The sequence below is a fragment of the Euprymna scolopes genome, chromosome 10 (genome assembly GCF_053919585.1).
Source record: "Euprymna scolopes isolate OS-2025 chromosome 10, ASM5391958v1, whole genome shotgun sequence".
Taxonomy (NCBI): Eukaryota; Metazoa; Mollusca; class Cephalopoda; order Sepiida; family Sepiolidae; genus Euprymna; species Euprymna scolopes.
The window spans coordinates 72,785,449-72,806,625 of record NC_136491.1 but is presented as its reverse complement, the minus strand read 5'-3'; the positions used below and the strand labels follow the sequence as shown (position 1 = coordinate 72,806,625).

General features: G+C 30.4%; 1 protein-coding gene across 1 annotated transcript in view; it reads right to left on the bottom strand.

The window, feature by feature from the left end:
* LOC145286104 (exonuclease mut-7 homolog) overlaps positions 1-21,177 on the bottom strand; it is a 69,845-nt gene that overhangs the window by 1,408 nt on the left and 47,260 nt on the right. The window contains exons 12-16 of the mRNA XM_080134796.1: positions 20,426-20,594; positions 14,884-15,017; positions 12,061-12,294; positions 6,633-6,686; positions 3,381-3,509 (exon numbers count right to left, since the gene is read on the bottom strand). Coding sequence (XP_079990922.1) covers positions 3,381-3,509; positions 6,633-6,686; positions 12,061-12,294; positions 14,884-15,017; positions 20,426-20,594 — 720 coding nt within the window. The remainder of the gene's footprint in view (positions 1-3,380; positions 3,510-6,632; positions 6,687-12,060; positions 12,295-14,883; positions 15,018-20,425; positions 20,595-21,177) is intronic.

Here is a 21,177-nt window from a genome sequence, read left to right as displayed (position 1 = left end):
TCTTTTGAACTTTGACACCTTGGCAGCCAAATTTTCAGCCAAAAACCAATTAAAAAAATTTTCACAAATCTCATTACCCCTTATGTCAAATCTTGAGTTTGTAGATTGAAAATTGACAGAGTTATTTGATAGGAAAATGTACACAGATACACACACACAGACAATTTCACTTTTATAGATATATAGATCTTATTTTCATTTCAAGGATACAGCCATGTAAATACTGTAATAACATCTTAAGCAGACACTTTAAATGGAAAACTGTTAGATACTGATCAAGTAGATCCCCTAATATATAATTTAATTAGTAAAAAAAAAAAATTAAAAAAAAACAGGAAATGGTGTCACTGAGAGAATAGCCAAAGTCGACTTAGTGATGCAAAGTTAAAAATTACTTAAGCCATGAGAATGTACTAGAAACAAATATGACATCAAATTGCTCAAGAGATGGTGATAGAAAAAAAAAATCAATCTGTTTGGAATCATGTATTGGCATTAATCATGGAATGATATAGGCTAACAAAATATAATTAATTAGTGATCTTAATCTCTGTCTTACTTCCCACCTCACAAACGCACTTATTGGTAATTGGAACAAAGATCACATTGAATAAATGACCACTATCTTCCATTAGTAGATTTGATTGCAGGATAGGCATTTCCTCAATATGGGATGATCACAAGAACGACCAGCAAACAATAGTATGAATAACCGTTATTAACATTTCTGTAATAACGATGACAACTCCAAACCTACATGTATGACACAAGGTCAAATATGCAATATTGCAAAAATAAACATCACAAAATTGTAGCAGCCATTTTGTGGAGGTATTAATCAGCACAAAATATTTCATCATCATCATAGTCGGTTTAATATCTGTTTTACATATTGGCAGGCATTGGACTAACTTATCTCTTCCCAGGTTTTAATTATACCTCTTTTAAATCCAGCCTTATTATTTCTTCCTATGTTTTCCTTGACTAGGTGTACCTGCAAACTGACCCTCTTACAACTGTTCTACACCTACTAACCCAAGAACTCATCCACATTTTCAATATGACAATACCAAACACATCTCCCTATACTATCCGGATTTAAACGTCCTTTAAGGTCATTAGATCTAAGTTTGTCTTTAACAAATCCATTATATAATTCGATTCATTTGTTTCCATGCAACATAGGTCTATTCAGGTTTATTTCATCAAAGACAAAAACTTTGATGATATTTAAAATGAGAATATTTAAAGCTTTGTGATAAAAGCAAAGAAATTTTAATTTTTGATTCTCCTTCGTTAAAATAGCGAAATTCGAAAATTAAAATATTGAATTTCAAGTAAAAGCAATGGTATCTACTTAATTGCCATGTCACAGTAATAAACATATCCAAAAATTAGGAAAAATGATCAGGAAGAAAATTAATTATTAATGAAAACAGTTTTTGAAGGCAATTAGCAAAGATTGAGTTTCGCGAAAGAAAAAAAGAGAGTTCAAAGTGTAACAAAAGGGAGGTAAATATTTTTTGAAAACTGGAAATCTTTGGCCAATTTAGCAAAATTAACTAATTGTCTTTGAAAACTGTTTTCATTAATAATTTTCTATTTTATCGTTTTCGTAATTTTGGATATTTTCATTACTGTGACATGACAGTTAAGTAGATATAATTGGTATTACTTGAAATTCACTATTCAGTTTTTTAATTTTGCTACAGTAATGAAGAAGAACCAAACTATTTTTGCATATTTAGTAAGAGAATAGTTAAAGCTTTTGTTACATTGCAAATCCCTATAAACGTTGCAAAGGTTCTCATTTTGTAGGAAACACACCACCTCATTTTTAATTGAAAGAAATAACATCCAAGTGTTAGGCTTAACTCTAATCTATTGCTATGCAAAGGATAAAGGGGAAGAATGAATCTTCTCAGGAAAAGAAGAAAATAAAGACTCAAATAAATTTATATACAAATTTATTTGCAAAGTCTATGAAAATGTTGATGAACCATGAAATTGATATGCACAGAATTATTTACGTGTGTATGCAACTTCCTTTTGCTATCTAAGAGACATACTCTCAGCTTCTAGGGACTGTGAACTGACCACCAAACCTTGAGTCAAAACTGTCTGGAAGAAGTTGTGTGAACTGAAACTACTACTTATAGCTCGCACAATGCTTCATACAAGCAAGACCTGCAGTGACTGCAATGCAATGATAGGGCAATAATTAGACAGATTTGTAATGTAAAACCAGAAGATGTGGTAACTGTACGATCAGAAGATCTGTTGAGACAGGTTTGTCTCATGGATATTAAAAAAAAAGGTTTCATTGGTGTAGACACGTGGAATGGTCGAGTGGTGCCATTAAGATTGCTTGAGATATAGAAGTTTTCGGTAGGTAGAGAAGAAAGTAACCTACGTTGTTTTTAAAAAGAAAAGTCAGTGTGGAAGCTCTCTGCATTTGATCTATCAGATAAAGTTTCTTAGGGATATGGAACAAGACCTACCCTGTGTGTCGCTAGTCAATTACTTTAACAGGGGCCTAAGAGTTTAGATGACGCCCCTCAACCTAAATGTTAGTAAAGAAGAGCGAATGAAAGGAACAAAAAAGTGATCTTAATGTGTTGTGAATGCAAGAAAAAATTAATCGCTCTGCACAGAACAGTATACATGCATATATGTGTTTCAACGTGCCTGTTCATACATACAGTATCATGCACAAGTCTAGTCTGCATTGTTGTAATGAATCATAGCTGTTTTTCTTTGTTGGTGATGTGTCATGGGCAGTTTACACCCTTTAACAAACTGAACACTGTCAGCGTAAATTTGATCTTTCTTTTTTGATCAAATGTCATCAGCTCAATTAAATACAAGTTCAACAGTAACAAACAGAAAACCACCTCAGGTTGACTTTCATTCTTAAAGCATCAGCTTAAGGCTAAAATCAGCTGTGACAAGAAAAGATTTCTTTAAGTTTGAGAAAAAAATAAGGAATAAAAGTGGCAAGTAGCAACGAGTCGGTCATGTGACTTGCTATTTTTCTGGAGTCAACATTTGCACTTGTAATCTATTTTTGTATTTTTATGACTTATTTTAAAAGGGCTGCATTAATTGTTTTGCTAAAATAAAGGACCTAAATTTAATATTTAAAATGAAAACTTTTAAAGTATGCTTACAAGTGAGATTTAAATCTGTGAAGACATTCATTTAAATAGTTTTATTAATGGTGTAGTCATTTAAAAAACACTAGCCCTAAAGCATTTTGTAATATTCATTCTCAGTAATTAAGATGTTCCAATAATCAGAGAAGCCGTACATTTCTCATAAATGGAATTACTTTTTTCTTTTTTTTTTTTTTTAAAGAAATCATCAAGCAGATTACTTACCTGGCATCTGCTCAAGATATCTTGTTTCTGGACCCTCACATTGAAATGTTCCAACACATCTTGTAATTGCTTCTTGGCTTTATTGTTAGCCACACAATAACAGTTAGCTTCACCAAGTCTGGCACAGAACTAAACAAATAGAAAACATAATATGCATCTTTATGCATCTTACGATTTTTAGCAGAAAAATATTCGGGAATAGATTTTTTTAAATAAATATACATGGAGAAATTTCCTTTCAGAATCAAAACTTAAAATTGGAGATTCCATTCTTATACAAATGCAATAATTTTAATCATTTGTTTTAAATCTCATACAGTATTTGTTGTTAACATACTTGAGGACATGTTTTAGTCTGTAGAGAAGCAGTCTTGATGTGTTCCACAAATGGGAAGTTCTTGGAAAGACATTCTGTTCATGAATATTCCATTTGCTGTTAGACTTGTACATGGAGGCTCAAATTCATTTTCTGGTTTGATTATTCTGTTTTATGGAATATCAATGCTTTTCAGGTTATTTAAATCAGAATCCAGTAATTTTGGAAAACGTTTTATCAAATATTTATGGTGTTCAGTTTATTTGTTTTGTACAGGAAAATTATTGTTTTTGACTTTGTAGACCATGATTGAGTTTTGCAAAGAGAAAAAAAAAAAAAATCAATATTTGGTTTATTTTAGAACAAAAAGCCAATATCTTCACACGGCCTGCCAAGCACAAGGTTATTTTCTGAAAATGCTAAATGTCTAACATAGTACACATTTACACATGTGTTAACATGTAGACCCAACGCAGTGTAGACTCCGTCGCAAAGAATAGGAAAAATTTAAACTCGCTGTTTCAGGTTTTAATAAAAGACCTTTATTTCTCCTTGTCTCGGCAGTGACATCACCCACGTGTCTCTGACAGGATCTTCATCCTCGGTCTTTGCACACATCTTTCTTTTTATATTCCTTTTTTTTTTCCTTGCCATGAGGTCACTTAATACATGGTCCAGTCATTTTCATACAACTACCATATGCATGTCAGCGCTTGGTTACAAATGCACTTAAACTATAAATCTATTGAAAATTATTTCAATATCAGTTTACTTCCACCTCACTCACTATCATTTAATCCATGTTGAATATATTCTTGGGTCCCCTTCCCTCAAAATTAAACATTATAAATTGCTAAAAGTAAATATAACTGTCACCTTGCATCATGGACTGAGGTTAGGATGATATAGCATTCCTCATTAAATCCTTGAGCTAATAAAAAAAAAAACACTAATATTTATTCAATTCTGTATCACTATGGACGAAATCAGTGTATCGAGAAAAGCATTGCAGAAAAGATTATTTACTTACTGGTAAATATTCGAAAAATAACACTGAAACTAGGTCCAACAGTCATCTGACGATTATTTTTTTCTTTTATTATATTTAAATAATTACAAAAGTTTGTACATGAATTAGTGATGTAGTCAAGGGACATCTTCAAAAAGTAATAGGAGAGACTGAGAGAGAAATATGAAAGATGTTACATATCTATTTGTTTAAATTGTTCTTTCTTTTCCAAGAGTGAAGACAATGCTGAGTAAACCTTGCTAGTCCACTTATAATATAAGGGCTTTTTCTGTGCATGTATTTATGCATATTAGTCACAATTTTTTTTTTTAAACAAATATCTTAACTTTCAGAAATAGAAAATATTGCACTAATAGTAAATAATGAATTCCTATCAAATAAAGATTCCGTGATCAGAAATCAAACCTGAAACATTGAGATGTTCTTCCTGATGAGTTATGAATTAAGGAGGTTTATATTTCAACAATTGCGTCATTTCAAAAGAGCTATCCAACTCATAATGCGATTGAAACATTCTTTCTTCAGAAAAAAGTAGATAGTAATTGTTCCTCAGAATTTAATTTTTTGATCATCTGTTAGATGGACTATGAGTTCTATTCTAAAATTCTTATACAGGGCTCTATGGCCAAATAAGCTTTAGTTGATCTTTGACAACTAAATATTTTCATTTACTAGCCAAATAGAAAAGTTACTAGCCAAATCCACATGATTTTTAGAATATGACATCTTCATTCTGTGAAAAATATGTACATCATAAAGAGTTTTCTATGCTTTTTTTAATAAGTGTAATTCTAAATTTACAACAAATTTTATATTGATACTTGAAGGTATAAATATTCTAATTTCTTCAGATGTTTTTTTAAACAGCTTTCATTAAAAAAAAAAAAAAAAAAAAAGTATATTGTTCTATTAAACTTTTATTGTTTAAATCATTTAATTTTGTTCATTTTATTAAAAAAAAAAAAAAGTTAAAAAGATATTTTTCACTCAGTAGTGAGCTTTGGAAGATTGTCAGTGAAAGAAATACAATCGCCAAAAGATAAGCGTTTCATTATTTCTAGTCACCACTTTGAAAAATCACTCGCAAATGCAACTGTTTCACTCGCAATGTAGAGCCCTGTTATAACAATTATTTAGAGGCATATTTGCATTAATCAAAATGGAGTGAGCAGTCTAGATTATAAATTTAAGAAGGCTGTAACAATGTGGAAAAGTGTGAACACAGAGACAACAGAACAAAGGAAAAAGAGGGGGAAAAAAAATCAACAAAAAGACAATATATCCTGTTTTGGCACTTGTAGCTATTAGCTTTCTTTTTATGTATCACTTATTTTTCCATCTTGCATGTCCGTCGTAGCTTGTCACCTAGAAAGAGAGCTAATTCACAATGCTATCCTCCCTACCTTCCTGTCTCAGATGGCACAAGTGCATCAGTGGTCAGCTGAAGTTGTCTATTTATGCTCATGACAGCCATGCGTGGATCAACATGATTCATGATGTTATGCAAACCGAGAGAGAGCCAGTGCAATCCAATTAGGATGAATGCCATTGCAACAACAACTTATTTTTCTATCTTCAATTTATAATATATCCAATATCAAAGTACTGACATTTAAAGTCTAATGCCTTTTTGTGCCAAAGTATCATGTGTTGACGTCACGGTTAATAAAAAATATAATTATTGGAAAAGGGTACAAGTTTATTTTTTGTGCCAATTAATATTTGATTATTTTTTTTTTTAAATCCTTTTTCAAATTTACTAAACTGCAAACATTTTATTAAGATTCATATATTTAGGAAATAAAAAAAAAAATTAAAACAGTTTTTTTGATTTTAAAGTGAAATCATAAAATAAACACAATTGTAAATTAATAATAATATATAAGGATATACACATAAAAATTACCATTTGAAAGACTTTGCCCGAAGTTAAAACAACACGATTCTCTCGGATCGCCAGCTGAAAAACAAATTACAAATTTATAGTAAAATATAAAAAAAAAAAATATGAGAATGGAATCAATACTTTTTCAGTAATTGATAATTGTGTCATTTCTTTGTGTTTTTATGGATCTTTTTTTTTTTTAGAGAAATTTGGTACTTGTACAGTTTAATCAAGATATTAAAAAATGAAAATATAAAAAAAAAGTTTAAATTGTACGTATCTGTTATGGAATGAAGTTCTCCCAAAAAAATTTCACTTAATTTTAAATAGTTTGCTTTTTTGTTTTTTTTTCACAGCGAAAAAAAACAAATTTGTTATGATACCAAGCAGAAGGTTCGATTTTTAGGAAGAAAAGTTAGTATTAAAGATGGGGAGAGAGTGGCAGCGTTTTACATTGAGTTATCTCCCCGTGGCATGTTCAAAAAATTCCAAGATGACTATCTTCAATGAGCTGTCATAAAAACGTGTTTTTCCACAGTAAAAAAAAAAAAAAAAAAAAAAAAAAAACACTACTCGATCAAATTAAGTGAAAAAAATTTTTTCAGAGATCTTCAGTCCAAGACGGATACGTACAATATAACTTTTTTTCGATATTTTCATTTTTTAACGTCTTGATTAAACTGTACAAGTGCCAGAAATTTGTACCAAGGAAATTAATGTATGGAAGAGGAAGTCTCACATGGATGAATTGCAAATGGAGCAAAAAGATAAGCAACAAGTTGTAATATCTTGTCAGACATGAGTTCTGATTTATTTGTCTCCCTGTAAGAGTAAAATTAGACACAAGGCGTGTTTTTTTTTAATATATGAAAAATCTAATGCAATTCTGAATTTTTTAGATGAGACATGAATGCTTGTGTTATGTTGATTAATCGAACTATTATTCTCATCTTGGGTGCTATTAGCACAACGTTTTGGTCGCTGCAACCTGCGACCTTCTTTGGGTCTTGAAAACATGCTTCTTTTTCTCTACTAAAAAAAAAAAAAAAGGTTTTGAACCATGGGTTTGAAGGTGCATCCATAGATCATAAAGAAGGTTCAATCTTCAGGGGTTACTAAGATATTTTTTTAAAGGTTTTGCTATGACTTAATTTTTCAGGATATCTATACAAATTGTTAATATTAGTGAAAAAATGTTTTACGAAACAGAGGATCGATACCCATGCATATTTTTGTTTAAAAAAAAAAAAAACACAATGCCAGGGGGAACAACAAGGAAAAAAAAGTTTTTTGTTTTTGTAAAGTTAACTCCCTTAGGCTGGGCATACGTCATGTTTTCTTTTTCAATGACTGAAAAATCTAGTTCCCTAAAAGGAGCATTTTAGATTGGGACAAAAATAAAAATTTCCTCAGCCCAGTAAGATTCTTCCTTTACAGACAGGACAGAAAAGATGAAGTGTATCATCAGAACAGATGCTACACATTGATTCTTGCTAAAAGACCAAGGGGGTTTGATGGCCTATTGTTTTAAATTCAGAAATTGTACATTTTTTTTTTCTTGACCAGCTCAATCAAAACCTATCCTACTATTTTCTTCAGTTGTCATTGGTTTGAAGAGTTACTTTTTTTTTAACAAAATAAATTAGCTGAAGATTTAAGAAATCGCTCAAATTTTCTAATAAAACATTTAAAATGAAAGAAGCTATTTCTCACTCATTTTTTAATTTTCTCATTTTTATGGGGGCGAGGCATCCTACTGAATGCCACACATTCACCTACTATTTCAGACACTCCAACAAAATGTGAAAATTGTATCTCTCTTGCAGTAGATTCGAGTATATTCATCAGGTAGTTTTTGAAATTATTTTTCATCGGTCTAGTTGTTCCTATAATTATTGGAATGATGGAAATCTTTCTAAGATTCCAGTTTCTTTTCAGGCTGTACATAAGAGTTCAGTATAAGTAGTTATATGTGATCTACAATTAGAATCATGATTAGAACATCATCGAATATTATAGAAAGGTTTTACTTAGTAGTTCAAAAGTCTATATTGGTTTATTTTATTGGAAAATAGTAAAGCCATCGTTAATGTTGATGGAATGCATGAAATAGAAACACTTATTGCATTTGAAGTAGTTAACGTTAGCAATACTAGAATGCTATGATAAATAAAAAAAGAATGTTACAAAAATTTAACAATTTACGAATAAGACATTAAATAACAGCAAATAATCAATTACAGTAGAATCCCAGGATATGGTGGCCCTAAGATATAGTTTTTTTCAGGTTACAATGTGGAATACTGTTACAATATTTTTGAAATATAATGGGATATGATCCCGCACAGTCGGGAGATTCTATTTATAAATGATGCTGCTAGGAACTGACGAATCAAATTAATTCACGTTCTGCTACCAACCAATCAGAAACCAGAATTGCTCCATATATATTCAACGTTTCTGTAGCAAGTTCGCATGTGTTTTCTCCATGTCAACACGGGAAGAATCTTTTGCTCTGTGGATTCCAACTCGAGAACTGTCTACTGCGAACCAGTCACCTCCCAGGACTTGTGTAGAACAACGAACCATCAGAAACTGTTCTAAAACTAAACTTGGCTTACACTTCTCGAGGTTATGAACCCAACATGCGTCTATTTCGATGGATCTGAATCAAAATTTAAATTGTGGCAAGTGAAATTTCTAGGATATCTACGAATTCAAAAGCTACACAAAGTACTTCAAACACAACATGAAAACAGAAACGACCCAGACTTCATTGAAAAGAACGCAACTGTTTTTGCGGAATTAATACAATGCTTAGATGACAGAAGTCTATCACTGGTAATGAGAGAAGCCCTGGACGATGGCTGCAAAGCATTGAACATATTGAGAGAGCATTATTTATCGAAAGGAACCCCCAGAATTATTTCTTTATATACTGAACTGATCTCTCTAAAACGAATGGAAGCTGAAACCATTAGAGATTATATTATAAGAGCTGAAACGACCGCAAATTCTTTAAAAATGTCTTGTGAAGTTATTAGCGACAGTCTGTTAATTTCCATGGTCCTCAAGGGATTACCAAGTGATTTCAAGCCATTTACCACCATGATAACCCAGAAAGAAAAACCCATGACTTTTAGTCAGTTCAAAATGGCATTCAGAATGAGGAAACTAAAAAAATGATCCCAGAAAAAAAACGAATCTACAAATATCATGAAATTTAAAAATGCATACATAAAAACATACACATACCGGGAATAAAAACCGCAACTTTGCCAAAAACAATTTTTCTCCTAAAAAAAGTACAAAAATTATTTGCTATAATTGTGGACGACCTAATCACAAGAGTTTCCAATGTAGGTACAGGACTCAAAATGGCAACTCCATTAAAAATGTGGAGAGTTCCGTTAGCAAACATACATTATTATTTTCATGTATGTTTAACGCTTCAACAAACAATAATAATTTTCTTGGCGATTGTGGTGCCACGGCACGTGATTACAAAGGAATCTGATTTTATCAATTTTGACCCCAACTTTAAGCTACAAAATCATTTTGTAGAACTAGCTGATGGGAGTCGACTAAATGATATCGTTTTGAAAAGAGACAATGCGAAAATCTAGCTAAAGAACAATAAAGGTGAACTGTGTTTCTGTATTCTAGAAAACGCTTTTCTAATCCCAAAATTTAAATAAAATATATTTTCTGTACAAGCTGCCATTAAACAAGGTACAAATATAAACTTTAGCCCCAATAAATCAAAACTGGTGTACCCGGATGGAACTGTATTCAACATTAAAGAAAATGTAAGACTATATTATTTAAATAGCATAGTCCCATTGAAAACCGCTTACCATGATTTACAGATATGGCATAAAATTCTTGGATACTGCAATATTCCTGATATCAAAAAGTTGCCGACTGTAGTTGATGGAATGAAAATAAAAACATCAAAATATTTTAACTGCGACATTTGTATGCAGGGAAAAATGACAAACTATCAAAACAAAATACCAGACAAGAAGGCCAAGAAAATCCTATCACTGGTGCATTGTGACTTGAACCGATGGCCAGAGAACATTACAGATATGTGTTGAATTTCATATTTCATGTTTTTCTGGCTCCTGATTACAGTATTTGCCCCGCCTTACGGTGTTATGTTATTTGATTATATACATGTGTACTATATACTGTACTGTATTTTGTTACTAATTTTTAATGCCATATCCTGGGATTCTACTGTAAATCTGAAAAAGGAATAGTTGACATATTTTGATTAAGAATTTTTTTGAGATGATTGATTTGGATTATTTTGACTACTATTCTCATCTGTATATACAGGGTTCATTCCTAAACTATTTAACTTATCATTGTGAATTCTGGAATACAGCTGCTACATGTAAGTGTAACTAATGTGGGATTATATTTATTTTAAGTTAATAAAAGAGGATTAAAGTCCTTCATAAAAATTCAAATAATTCTGACTTTTGTGAAATTTGATCAATAAGTATTAGGCATCAATTAAATAAATATTCTGCAATTTTCTGTTTCTTTTAAGTATTTGAAACAGTTTTAGGGAATATAACGGGCATAATCTTCCATTTGAAAATTATACTATTTCAATTTTCTATTAAATTTGATCTATTATTATTAGATCAATTAAGCAAAGTGAATCCCTTTAATTTTAGACATTTTCTAGAATCAAAATCAAGTAACGGATTATAATGAAAATTAAAATAAGGATTTTAAACCTAGGATTTAGTATCATATCTTAATTTTAATCTTTGTAGGAAAATAAAAGTGATGTAAAACTATTCTGGAATTAATTTTACCCATCCTGGGATTGCCATTCTTCTAGCCATATGTATCAAAACTTATCAAAACTAAAAGTCACTCAAGGTTAATTAGATGGATTGGATTGTCTGTTTAATGGTGGAAAATAATATAACAGATGAAAATGATGAATATAATGAACAAAATTTGATTACTTAGGAGGCTTTTCACAAACGTTTGTTGACATAAGATTTGAAAACAAACATGCTGTAGTTTGCCGGGATATAACCTCCAACCTTCTTCAGGTGTATCTTTTGGAATTGAGAAACCTAATAATTAGACTTGAAAATCTTTGTTGGACTTAGGAAACTAGAAGTCTACCCTTGTGGATTAAATGAAAGATTCAGTTTGAAATTCTGTACAGATTTCCAAATTCAATTATAAGATTCCCAAGTTCCAAAAATATAACAGCCTAGATGAGAATAGTAGTCCAAATAATCAAAATAGTATTATTAGCAGCAGAAGGTGGAAAAAAAAAAATTAAACACAACATGTGAAGAGATATATTGAAAAAATATTATGGAAACTAAAAAAAAAAAAAAAAAAATATAATGTGTATATACATGAGAGTTTAAACAAAGTAAAATAAGAAAAAAATCAAAGCGAGACTTACAGCAATGGCATCTTTATGGCTTTGTCCATTTTTCAAGATAATTGTATCAACTCCAACACTGCGGAGACTCCATCCCAACCCTTGTAACATGTTATCAACAACAACACGTAAACTATGAGGAGAAATGGCAGGAACATTCTGTTGATTGGATGGAAGTGAACACTGACTAGCACTACTACTGTTGCTGTTGAAATGACAACTATCTTTTTCTTTATACATCGTTGACTCCATGTCCTACAAATATAAGAAAATGGTTCATTTCAATAAAGAACAGGATAAGCCATTTATATCAAGGTTGCAACAAGATTGGGATTTAGTTTATGGCATATCGACTGTTTTTGTTGCATTTTACTTCAGTTAAAGTTCTTAGAAATCAAGAAGCCCTCTTCCTGGGGCTAACACTTGATCTGTACATGAGACACATAAATATTCGAATATTCCATTAAAGTTCTCCTTTACATCACTGTTACTTTGTTAGTAAAGAAATTGAGAACATAATTTTCCTCTTCCTAATTAACCATTTAAGCATATTATAGTATGTCTTTCTTGTGGTCTCTTGATCTTAATGGATTCCAGGACAAGAATTCATCTAGCTTGATGGAGTACCCAGCTTCGTACTGTTATTTGAGGTAACACTACTTGGAGAAGGTGGATCATTCCTTGTGAAAGTCAGTGGGGATTAGCCATAGTGTAGAGATCTTATTTGGATTGTGAATACGAAATGTGATTGTGAATATTTCGTCAGGGTTTACTTGTAGGGAAAAGTGTCCTTATGCTAGGTTGCCCTGGTAAACCGCTGTACAGAAAGATTTTAGACATTTTAGACATTCTAGGATAGTGTCTACTAGGTAGGCATTCAAGTTCTCTCCTATATCAACCACCTGTGGGTCATTTAATGCCAAATAAAGTCGTCGAATATGATCCGATAGGCAGGATAATTATTTATATAATTAGAATACATTGCTCTCAGAAAATTTCACACTGGAAGTGTAAGCATTACTCTTAGAAGAGAATTTTATTGAGAGAGAGAGAGAGAAGCATCACTGTCAGAAAGACATTCCTCTTTGGCATTGATAATCTTTGTTCTAAACGTGATCAACCCTCAGCCACCATCATCTAGTATCTATCGCTAAATAGATACTAGATCAGGGCTGAGGGTTGATCACGTTGAAAATAAAAAGAGAAATAAAGTTTTGATAATAAAATAGAAAAATACATCAGGTTTTTCCAACTTCCTGCCTAATCTACATAAAAGCTGAAATAGACGGATGCCTATCCTGTCCTAAGCCACCACAGGTCACCACCCACAGCCAACAGCTAAATATATGGTATAATCACGTTGACACACCGGTTCCCATCAGATCACCGGAGTTAAGCAACATTGTTGCAATATTATGAGTTGTGTGAAATTAAAAAATAAGTCATTTATGGTCTAGTTAAGGTATATATGAAAACAAATAAATTACAGATGCTAGAATGAAAATGTCCAAGCAAATTTTGTGACTGGGTAACGAGGATGCCCTCAGAGCTTGCTCTCACTGGGGTAGAGATAATGAGGTCAGACTCCCCCACCACCACCACTTTCACACCATATAAAACAGAAGTGCATGCACTATCAAATAATGTGATGAAAATGGGTTTTTGTGTTTTTCAAGTGTTCAATTGTAAACCAGCCTGCAAGAAAAAAAATGCAAGGAGGAGGAGGATTCCTCAACGGAAGATGGACACTTGTTTCTTTTTAGTTTTATGCAATGTGGCATTCTCAACAAAGATGTTGGCTTTGTGGTACACGATTATCAAAAATAATGTCAGTTGGTGAACCTTACAGACTTCCACACACTCAGCAAAAAATTGAGAAGCCAACATGTTACATAACCATTTTGCGATTTGCGTATTTTGCCAATTTTTCCCTTTTTTTTTTTTTAATAACAAAACTTAGAATAGAGATTTTATATTTTTGTTTTGGTTAGGCAAATACAGTCAAACTTACTGGTAAAAAGAAATCAAACGGAAAAATCCAATATTTCAAAATTTAGAGCAAGGGATCAGTTTCCCCATATAAGTGTTACATCAAAACAAAAAGTGGGGGGGGGGGTAAAAGGCATATTGTTTTGAACATAGCATAAATATGATTATCAACATTGATGGGAACAATTATGAGAAGAGATGAAATTAAAAAAATTTTTTAAAAACCCTGAAAATATTTGTTATTGGCAACTGATGATTATGTAAAACTATTAAAAGTGGAAATTTTGACATAGAATGGAAGGCTGGAGTTTTTTCTGAAGTTATTTGAGATTCAAATTTGACAAAACATTTTTGTAGAATCAATGCATACATAACATAGCATAAATGAAAATCATTTAAGATGATGATCTACGTTAAAACTTTAAAAAACTTTAAAATAACTTTTAAAATTTTAAAATAAAATATTTAAAAAAGAATTTATTAAATTATATTTTTGAAAAAGATGCAAGTTCACACTACACAACCATTTTTCTTTTAGTATACTCCTGATACTTTTTGTTTTTGCTGCTTCATTTTCTTTTTCATCTTTTTTGCTAATTGGTGAATTGTTATTTTAGTTGATTTTGTGGAGATCTCTGGGATCTTAAAACTTTTAGTTTCTTTTTGCTTTTAATTTAAAGTCTTTGATTATATCTCCCATATGCTAAAATCTTAAATCACAAAAAAAAAAAAAAAACATCTTTCATCAATACAAAAACAAAAATAATAATACAATAATCATGTAAATTAATATTTATAAAAAAAAGCAATGTTCATGCGAAGGTGATCATCTGTGTCCGAAATGATTATACTCACAATTCTCTCATCAAAATCCATATCGTTTGGAAGCAGTGGATCTAATGGTGAGAGATCATTAGCCTCTTTACTTAAATCAAGGTTGGTTTGCAAGGCTATTTCATACAACTCTAACAATACAAAGGCATCTAAGGCTGAAAAAGAAAAGTTATAGATATGTTTTAAAGGATTTGCTGTTCAATTAAAAAAAAAAAGAAAACAGATGTTTATACAGTATGGGCACAAGTGAAAATCGCATTCCAAGTTCACCAAAAATTAGGAAAAATTATCAGGTAGAATTTTAATTGAAGATAAAAATCAGTTTTCATATTTTGCTAATCTGCTATTAATTATTATTTGGTAAAAATAACAAACTGACTTATCTCCCCTTGCTTTACACGATTTTTGTCGGGGGGGGGGTCTAATCACTAGTTGATCGGCAAAAATACAAAAAAACTGGTTTGTATTTTTAATTAAAATTCTACTCAATGATTTTTTTCTTCATTTTTGGTGTAGATATCTATTTTTACCCGATACATAAGAGTTTTCCTATTAATTTATTTGTACATGCGATTTTCCCTGTAAAATGAGAGCTTAAATATCAATCAGCCAAAAGTTTTCTAAAAATTTATTTCCTTTATTTTAATTTTGAAACCATAAAATTCCATCTCAACTTAAAGTTATGCATGTTGGAGGTGAGGGAGATGGGGGGGGGTAGAGAGAGAAAACTTATTTTATTTAGAAAGTGAATTAATATTTTGTTTGCTTCTTAAAAACTTGGAAAAAAGTTTCAATCTGGCTTCAAAATAGCTAAATAAATGTTCAAAGTTTGTTGATTATAAACAATGCATTTTAAAAATGAAATGTTAGCCTTATTGGAAATTTTATTTGAAAATTTTTTTTAAATATTTAATTGTAGAAAGCGAATAAAATAACAATTACATCTCAATTGCTTGACCGATATTTTATTGAAAAAAAAAAAAAAAAAAAAAAAAAAAAAAAAAAATCAAATTTTTTAAAAATTTATTAAATTTGCTGATTTTTAATTTATTCAATTTTATCTTTTTTTATCAATTAGTATCGTCTCAATAACTTCAAGAATAGAATAAGAAATTAAATTGCAAGGTGATAGCCAATGGATAACACCAGTTAATCCCATGTGTTGTACATAAGCTTATGTTTATACTTGTCTGTGTAATACCCTATTAATTAAAATGCAGGAAGAAGAGGCCAAAACTATATCTTTCTCAGCTGTGAATGGTACACTATGAATCTTACTAAAATGTTGAGACCCTAATCACTATGGTTAATGCAAAACATTAATGTAAATTAACTTACTCATTAAAACTGTTTTTACATGTCATTTTAAAAAGTATTAAACTTTCTATTTTTTTTTAGATCACAAAATCATTTTTTTTATAATCGAAACACTTTTTGATAAAAAAGACATTTTTAATGCTCATGGAGAATTGAGGGAAAAAAATCATAATTTATACAGATCATATATGTTGATATTAAACAAAGCTTTACCTAGAAAGAAATGTCATTCTTGATGAAATTGGTTTAGTAATTTATAATAAACTTGCCAAACAAAATGTTTACAATCATAAAATGGATATAGAAGATTTCTAAAAAATGTAAAAGAAAATATTTTAATGATTGTAAATAAACATTTAACAGAAACATAGTTACTTATTTCCAGCCAATCAAATTTTAGTGAATGTATCTGTTAAATAGATAAACGAATTCCATCTAGAAAAATTTGTTTAAGGGAGGTAACTCTTTGTAAAGTTATCTCCCTCACAAAGAGACATTTTGAAAGTATATTTGACCTGCCAGAATTCTCTGCTCAGACAATCATAGGAAAATTCAAAATGAAAGATGCTACTGAAATCGGTTTAGTGACAAACAATGAAATACTCCTTAGTTATAATTTATTCAGTTGTAAAATTGTTAAATAAATCATTTTATTTATTTAAATAGAATCGTTTTCATCCATTTATTTCTTAATTTTTTTGTTTCACCAGCGGCACCACTTCACAAGAGTATTCATTAGACCTTAGAAATCGATTTATACTCTGATAATTTGTTAATTGAGACTGCATACCTTAATGAAATAAAATCATTAGGAAAAAAATAATTCAGTCATTGAAAATGAAAATAATTTAGAAACAAATATTTTTAAATGATATATAATATATAAATAATTATACTTAAATTAACATTTTACTCTAGTTTCAGGACATTACCAATCCTTGAAAGTAATATTGACCGATCTGTAACACAAAGTATTACTCAAATATCAGACACTTCTGAGAATCACTAATATCATAAAACTAAAGTGTTATGCTAAGTACAATTTACAATTATCTATTACTGATATAGCTCTATCTGAAAGGATCTTAAACTCTTTCTTTTTCCAAAATATGCTGTCTTAATTTGGTTGAGTTCCAATTTTGAGAGATCATGCAATTTGTTTACCATGAGATCAACAATTAAGATATAAAGGCATGCACTTTCATTTAATGACCATCATCTAAGGAATTCCCTGGATTTAAGGATTTTGCATTTTGGGGGGAAAAAAGTTTTGTTTTTTTTCTTTTTTGTATTCTTCAGTTGAAGTTGCTAACTTTTACAAATTTGATAATCTAAAAATATTATAACATTTTTAAAATCTTATTGGTTTATATATATATATATATATATATATTTCTGTGGAAATATATTTTATTCCTTACTAGCATGATTGCCCGGCGTTGTCCGGGTGTTTTGAGGTGTATGCTGAGCAAAAAAAAAAAGGTCAATTTTTTTTAACTTTGACCCCTAATTATGACCCCCTAAAATTGATTGTTTTGGGCTCAAATCAAGTTATTAAGTTAGACCCATGTCCAAGGAATCTATATCTAAAATTTCAAGTGTTTACACCCCAAATTGTAGGAGTTTGGTAGAGTTCTCAAAAGTCAAATTGTTGAACTTTGACCCCTTAATTGAAGAATTTCTGCCCGAAAACCAATCACATCGATTTTCCCAAATCTCAGTACCCTGTATATCAAATTTTGAGTCTCTTGGCTTAAAATTGATAGAGTTATTGCGTAGGGAAATGTACACAGACACACACACATACAGACACTTTCACAGATATACTAGCATTTCAGCCCGGCGTTGCCCGGGTGTTTGGATGTGTATGTTGAGCAAAAAAAAAAAAAAAAAGTGGTAGTAGGAAGGCAGGCTCAAACCCGTACCGCAAAGGAGGAAAAGAATGGGGTAAAACCTAACGTTTATGCTGTTACAACCACCGCCAAACCGGAAGCAACAATTTTTAAAATAAAGGCTAGACAATCTAAAGGAGAAGATAACTTTCAAAAATATCGGTCAAAAAAGTGCCCCCCACCCCCCGTAGAAAAGTGCCTAGTTGAAAGGGAAGATATTAATGTTTTTAGCCAATTTTTCGATATTTGTCGTATGAGAGGTCACACTTTAAAATGATACTGATCTTGGTAAAATCCGTCGCCTCTATTGAAAGTCTAAGGCAGACATGCAAACAGACATACATACATTTATATATTGGTAACTAAAAATTTTCAACCCAAACTGATAAAAAAGCTTGCCCTATTTCTGAATACTCTTTATGTAAAATTTCAAATATTTAGACCAGAAATTGTCTGAGTAATTTGGAAGAAACCGCAGAGGTCACATTTTTTAAAATTTGACCCCTATTATGTATGACCCTTTAAAATTTATTGTTTTGGGCTCAAATCAAGTTATTAAGTTAGATCCATGTCCAAGGAACCTATATCTAAAATTTCAAGTGCGTAGACCCAAAATTGTCAGAGGAGTTTGGTAGAGTTCTCAAAAGTCAAATCGTTGAACTTTGACCCCTTAATCGCCAAATTTCTGGCCAAAAACCGATCACATCGATTTTCCCAAATCTCAGTACCCTATATATCAAATTTCGAGTCTGTAGACTAAAAATTGACAGAGTTATTGCATAGGGAAATGTACACACACACACGTTCACTTTTTTATATACATATATATATATATACACATATATATATATAGATATTATATACCAATCCTTATTTAAGAAGTTCAATGTAATTATAGAGCAATATAGTGAATGAATGACAAAAGTCTATATTCCAAAGTTCATGATGTTGTCCATCTTATAATTTATTCCTTTAATTCAACGGACATTTACAATTTTTGACAGTATCTGTTTCGTAGTGCAAAATCAATCACTTAATTATTATATCAACTAGTGAATCTATTTTGCCCTTAACTCATCAGAAGAATGACAACAATCAATCCATCAAAATGAAATAAAGTGTGTTTTGACATGATTAAAATCCGAAAATTAGAAGAGAAGCTGTAAATATCTTATGTTTCCATTATGCCATTTTGAATTTTAGAAATATATTATTATTATATTATTAGAAATTTACAAGGTGACACAAAAATCTGGACAAATAAATAACTTACCACATAACAATATACAATAACTGTTCAAATTGATGCCCACTTTCTTTCAAACACTTTCTTACTCGAGTTTGGTTTGGTTCTTTCTTTTTATGGCATATTAACTCTTTTTGGGTTATATAATGCCAAATCTAGGGATATTGCTAAAAGTTTTGTTTCAAGTTTTTTATATCTTCAAATATTTATTCATGGTATTCGGTTTGATTTGATTGTTTTTGGCTTTACAGATCTTACATGGTAGAAATATGATCTTTCCACATTTTCAAGCACAGAGTTTTAATTGAGTGTGCTTTTATTTTTTTTTTTTTTTTTGATTAAAAGAGTTTTAATTCCTCATAGAATGTGTAACACTGTCTTTTAGTGTTTGTAAAGTTCTTGCTTTGCTAAAATAAACTACTCATACAAGGTGTGCTTGTAAGAAAAAACGTGATTATAGTCAGTTAACATACTTCCTAATTTTTCTATGGAGTGCTACCGGAAGCAGTGGCAAGGCAAATCAGTTCCTTCATTTTTATTATATATTGGATACGTTTTTTTTTTTTTTTATCACATTTGAAATTTTATTTGGATTTCGATAATTTAATTTGTTAATTTTGTTATTATACTTTCATAAAATATATTTATTTTTAAAATTAAAAAGAAAACTTTCATTTTTATAATTTCATAAACATAATTCTTAAAAAATTTCAGATAAATAAAAACTTATTTTTTAATTTTATTAAAAATGCAAATAAACATTTATTTTTATCTGTATAATTTTGTTAATTTTTATTGTATACTTTTCAATAATGTCCTTTTCTTATATTTTATTTCAATAAATCGCTTCACAACAAAAATACTGAAGAACAATAAAAGTGAACAAACTGATTTGCTCTGTCACCGCTTCTGGTAGCGCTCTGCAGAAAATTAGGAAGTATGTTAGCTGATTTATAACCAAAAATGCAATCCTTAATCTTATCTTACTTGGGAGAGATAATGTATAAAATTATGTTAAAAAAAAATTTCTATAGTAGTTTGTCTATCAGTCCACACTTTTGCACGGCCATATATATTCTGAGAAATTATAAAAAGAAGTCTAAAGTACCTGCATATAAAACCTGTGATTTACTTAAGGGTCTTTTTGACCAACAGGAAACTTGGTAAGTCTTATCCAAAGGTTTGCAGAAATAGTCTTCAGTCAGTCCACTGAGGCCTTTATGCTTCCGTTTCCTTATTTTCTCTTTCGCATCTTTTCTGTTATGGACAGAGACGCTCTGTTTGGAAAAATGAGACATGAAGGTTATTAATCAGTCATAAATATTGAAAAAATAAGAATAAAAATTAGCAGTAAACATTGAACTTTCTGTTTGTATCCATCCTTTAGAAAGGTTTATACACTATTTTGAAAATAGATATCAACGCAACAATGGAAAAAAACTGATAAAAGTTTCATTTAATTTTAAGTAATTTACATAAGAAAAAAAATAGAAATTCATATAATAAAAAAAAAAAAAAAATAGAAATAATTAAGCAGAGGTAGTAACTGATGAATCTTTATTGTGTGCAACAGATAGAAATGCTAAGTATTAATTAGTCCTAAGCGACAGTCTTTTGGAGGTGGAAGGCCCAACCTTCAGTACAAGTAATACTAAGAATACAATCATAGCTAAAGGAATAAGAACACGCCACACATGTGGATTAAATAAAGAGCTCCATTCGAAATTCTATAGATTCACAATTTCAACAAGATACACCTGAAGAAGGTCAAAGGTTATATCGGCTAAAATGCAAAAATAACACCTAAGATGAGAACAGTTGTCCAAATAGTACAAATAATCAACTTTCATTAAAAAATTT